The sequence below is a fragment of the Heloderma suspectum genome, chromosome 7 (genome assembly GCF_057233095.1).
Source record: "Heloderma suspectum isolate Gila_16-S chromosome 7, 16-S_ref, whole genome shotgun sequence".
Classification (NCBI taxonomy): Eukaryota; Metazoa; Chordata; class Lepidosauria; order Squamata; family Helodermatidae; genus Heloderma; species Heloderma suspectum.
In genome coordinates this window covers 84,347,577-84,352,383 of record NC_139464.1, presented here as the reverse complement: position 1 = coordinate 84,352,383, position 4,807 = coordinate 84,347,577, and the positions used below count along the sequence as shown (strand labels likewise).

The window sequence follows — 4,807 nt, the reverse complement described above, 5'->3', positions numbered from 1 at the left end:
GTCTTTAGTGGCTTCTGCTACTGGGGATCATCCACATCATCTCCACAACTACTGAAGGGCTACATTATCTCATTCTTCAGCATGGATATATAGTTGTTACAGACTAAGGGAGGAGCATGGCAAAGCAAACACCTGTCAGATCATTGCTAGCCAATCACAGGCTGCTGGATGATACACTGGTGCTTTGTGATGTCACTGCCACCATGGAAACAGTATGTCCACACATGGGTACACATTAGATCCCAGCAGAAGAGCACAGAAAGCTGAGAGAGGAGACAACATCTTGAGTCTGGCAGGGTCATCGGAACAGCTCAGCTGTCAGAACCGCAAAATGTATAGCCACAGCCACAGAAAAGAAAAGGGGAACCGACAAACGGAGCCTCATCCCTCTGGAAGTAAAGGTCTAGAAAAGCTAATTTCAATGGATGAGTGTGCAAAACATATTATTGATAGTGCATTGATGAAGATACAGAAGCAGCTACTGGACAAAGCCAAGCAAGGGGGAGCTCGTAAGCCGAATAATCCTCCAGCTGGCTACAATCGTCATGATTCTAATTTTGAGAGGACAGGGGCAACCATAGGTGCCAAGTTCTCTAACCTTAGCCCTTCAAGACGAGGAGGGGGAAGGCAGGAATCTCAACACCAAGAACCAAGAAAGGAAGACCTTTCAAGCATCCTAACATCAACCATCCAGAAGGTCATGCGTGAAGCTGTTTGCAACGCAGACGACCCAAATAGGGCTCACAGGCTGGCCCCTCCTCCCCCTGAAGCCAGGCCCCAGAAGATGAAGACTGTTCCAAAGCCAACCAGTGGTCCATGGGATATGTATGGCAACATGGACCCTATGGGCATGCTGGATATTGATCAACTGGTGAAGTCTATGACCAAGTTGTGTCTCTTAGAGTCTGAGGGCAACGGCTCCAGTTTAGCCAGTGGTGACACATCACATAAGCAGTACAGTGGCTCCTCCCAACATTTAGGAGGACCAAGGAGAGCTTCAATAGTAAGATCTAATATGAGACAACCTGGTACAAATGGGGTGATTGTGACCAACCAGAATGGAGAAAGCGGTTCTTTAAACAAAGAGCTCCAGGCTGTCCTCCAGTGGATGGTGGCTTCTCACTTTAATGTGCCCAACTTGACATTCTTAAATGACAGAGAAGGAGAACTATCTGAGCTTCCTCGGCTGGCTCAGAAAGCAACCAAGAAAGGCTACAGTGTGGGAGATATTCTTCAGAAGGTAATGAGGTACCTGGAGAGAGCACAGATGGATGAAGCAATGGGGAAAAGGCCTCAGTGTGGACTGATCTGCTGGCTAATGGCCAACTTGTAAGAGCCAGCTCTTCCCTCTCATATTGCTTCAGCCCAGCACAGGCACCTTCAACCACGCTTTCCGAGTGCATCTGATACCACAGCATGGCTGCAAGCAACACTGCACTGAATTCAACTGATCAGTCACATGTTAGCTGGGCAAGATCATCAATAAAAACATTTTTTTTAAGTGAGAATTGGGCAGAGGGTCTCTCTTTTATTCATTCGTTCAACAGCAACTGACACTTTTGTAGTGACCTCAGAGATGTCTGTTGTATGTAGTTCTGTTTGGACTTCTGAGAGATAGGAGGTCCTAGGTCCATAGTGCTGTGTGATGAGTGAGGAGGCAGGGTGGGCTTGGTCTGCAGAGTGCTAGTGCAATGCCTGTTCAGAGGTCTCCAGTAGCTCACAATGGCCAATGAAGTCACTGGTTCATGCTCGTGCCCATTGCTAGAGGCAGAGTGGCCACTTAAAAATCAACAAAAAAGCAGAAACGTATCACCCCCAAAAAAGAGGACAACAATTTGCATAACATTTGCATATCCTAATTGATATGTACAGATGCAAATTTAGAAATAATTATTATATTTTAAATAGAAATACAGTACATCTCACCATAGTGTGGAGGACCGCAACCAGGTGACCTGTGTGTCTTGCTCAGTCTCCTGTCCAGCTCCTGTTGAGGGGCAACTTCAAGGACCAGCATTTCCTTCTGACGGTTCTTTATCTTTAAACCAAGGTGGACTGGACAACCTTCAAATAGAATATACCTTCAAAATAATTTATTTATTTATTTATTACATTTATATCCCGCCATTTTTCATAAATAATTTTATGAAAAAAAAATTCAAATAAAGGACATTCCTCTGGCAGGTCTTCAAATAAAGGGCTGTCCTCTGTAAATAAGGACACATGGCCACCCTGGCTAGAGGTCTGGCTGTACCTATATGGACTGGGCCTTGCCACATCACTCCTCTTGGCAGGGGTCGCTGCTTGTATTATTATACACAAGAAATCTAGAATGCTGAGCTAAGAACACCCAGAACTTTCCATTGATTTATACTATGCAGATCAGGCAAACTTGCACCCAAGTATTTAATCTGTGGTTTTGGTACAGGTTTTGAAGAATTTGGGCGATTTTTGACTAAGATCTGAGATGGAGTGGAAGGAGGAGTTGGACACATATAGAATTAGGGGAGTGGGAATAGGCAAGAGGAGTTGTTAATCACTGGAAGTTTTACCAGGCACCCAGTTTTTAATAAGCTTTATGGAGCTTTTAGTAATTTTGCATGGCATCTCATTGTGTTTAACAATCATGAGGTTAGGGCTAATGGGCATTTACAACTAAATGAAATGCAGAGATTCCTGAGATTTGGGGAAAGCCATTGGATTTTGCACTAGGAATAGTATAGAATATGGTTACAGCTATGCAGATGTCTAGATAATCATTTAACAAGTATAAACCCATCATTCACTCAGGACATCTTCATAGCTACATACCTTATATCCAGGCATATCTGAGTAGCCTGGGAGACAACCAAAAATATTTGAATAATAAGAAATCCTGATAAATGGATCTGCTATTCACAAAGCATGCCACAGCATCAGTTTAAAGAAGGACACCCAGGTATTTCAATAGCTGGAAATTTTAAGTTGGGACTATGGGTGTGTGTGTGTGTGCGCGCGCGTGTGTGTGTGTGTGTTACATAGTGTGTGTGTTTCATCTTCTTGCTCCCTTCTTTGGAGAGAAACTTTAAAAACATTTCTGGTATCTTTTGGAACTAAATATATATTTTTTGTTACAAGTGCCCTCATATAACCCCTTTGCAGGCACCAAAATGGCTAGGGTTGATTGTGTCAGGCTGCTCTTACAGAAAGGCCTGGACAGACAGCATTAATACAGGCTCAGGAAATTCCCAGTGGGAATTTTTTGAATCCAAGTGTACACAAACAAAGAGGGCCTGGCTGGGTGTGAGAGTGTGTCTGGAATATAATCTACAAAAAGGATGGGGAGTAGGCCTACTGTGGCTAGGCAGTTAAATTTCCTTCACAAAAGCTGCTTCTGGAATTCTGGGTGATTTCTTTTTGTTTGTTTTCCTATTTCCCCCTTGTTTGCTAAGAGGAGAGGTTCTCTTATGGATCTTTAGCCAGGTAAAGAACAGAAAGATGAGAGGAGGAATAAATGGACAGTTCTCACAACAGAGAGATGTAAAATGGGGTCCCCCAAGGATCTGTATTGGGACCAGTGCTTTTTATATTGTTCATAAATGATCTGGAGTTAGGAGTGAGCAGTGAGCTGGCCATGTTTGTTGTCAAGTTGACACCAAATTATTGGGGGGGATGAAAGAAAAAGGGATAGTGAAGAGCTCCAAAAGGATCTCTCCAAACTGGCTGAATGGGCCTTGAACCGTATTTGCCATTTTAATGTAAGCAAGTGTAAAATGATGCACATCAAGGTTAAAAAATCCTAACTTTGCTATACACTGATAGTGTCTGAGCTGGTGGTGACTGGGCAGGAAAGGGATCTTCAGTTTTGTATAACTCTATGAAAACATCAAAACAGCGTCCAGCTGCTGTGAAAAAGGCAAATTCCATGTTGGGGATCATTAGGAAAGGAATTTTTAAAGAAACTTGCCAGTATCATAAGACAAAGACAAATCCAAATCTAAGGTGCAACAACACTTGAAATTATGTGTCCAGTACTGGTCACCACACATCAAAAAGTCCATCGCAGAGCTGCAAAAGGTGCAGAACACAGCAGCCAAAACTACAAGGGGCTGGTATGAGAAAAGGTTACAACATTTCAAACTTCTTAGTTTGCAAAAAGGTGAGATGCTAGGTGATTATAGAATTATACATGGTGTGGAAAAAGCAGATAGGGATATGTTTTTCTACCTCTCTTGTGATACTAGAATCCAGAGTCATCCAATGAAGCTGAAAGATGGGAGATGCAGAGCAGATAAAAGGAAGTACTTTGCACACAGAGCATTGTTAAACTATGGAATTTACTAGCACAAGATGTAGTGATGGCCTCTACCCTTTAAAAGGGGATTAGACAAATTCATGGACGATAAGGCTATCAATGATTACTAGTCATGATAGTTACATATTTCCTCCAGTATAGGAGGCAGTTTGCCTCTGGGGAAGCTGAGCGGGAGAGGGCTATTGCACTTGTTTTGCTTCCTGGCTGTCTGAACATCTGGTTAGCTACTGTGGGAACAGAGTGCTGGACTAGATAGATAGAATCATAGAATAGTAGGGTTGGAAGGGGCCTACAAGACCATCAAGTCCAACCCCCTGCTCAATGCAGGAATCCCAGTAAGAGCACCCCTGACAGATGGCTGTCCAGCCACATCGTGAATGCCTCCAGTGTGGGAAAGCCCACCACCTCCCTAGGTAATTGGGTCCATTGTTGTGTTGTTCTAACAGTCAGAAAACTTTTCCTGATGTTCAGCCGGAATCTGGCTTCCTGAAACTTGAGCCCATTATTCCCTGT

The 4,807-nt window shown here is 43.4% G+C and overlaps 1 protein-coding gene across 1 annotated transcript; it reads left to right on the top strand.

Annotated features, from left to right (window-relative positions):
* The first annotated feature begins 214 nt into the window (after positions 1-214).
* LOC146340020 (A-kinase anchor protein 4-like) lies at positions 215-1,333 on the top strand. Its single transcript, XM_084811902.1, has one exon. It carries the CDS (start codon positions 215-217, stop codon positions 1,331-1,333), a length of 1,119 nt encoding a protein of 372 aa, XP_084668028.1.
* Positions 1,334-4,807: the final 3,474 nt, after the last annotated feature.

Bases quoted from the DNA above. Each gene is read 5' to 3' on its own strand.
- LOC146340020 (XM_084811902.1), top strand. From the start codon at position 215: ATGTCCACACATGGGTACACATTAGATCCCAGCAGAAGAGCACAGAAA.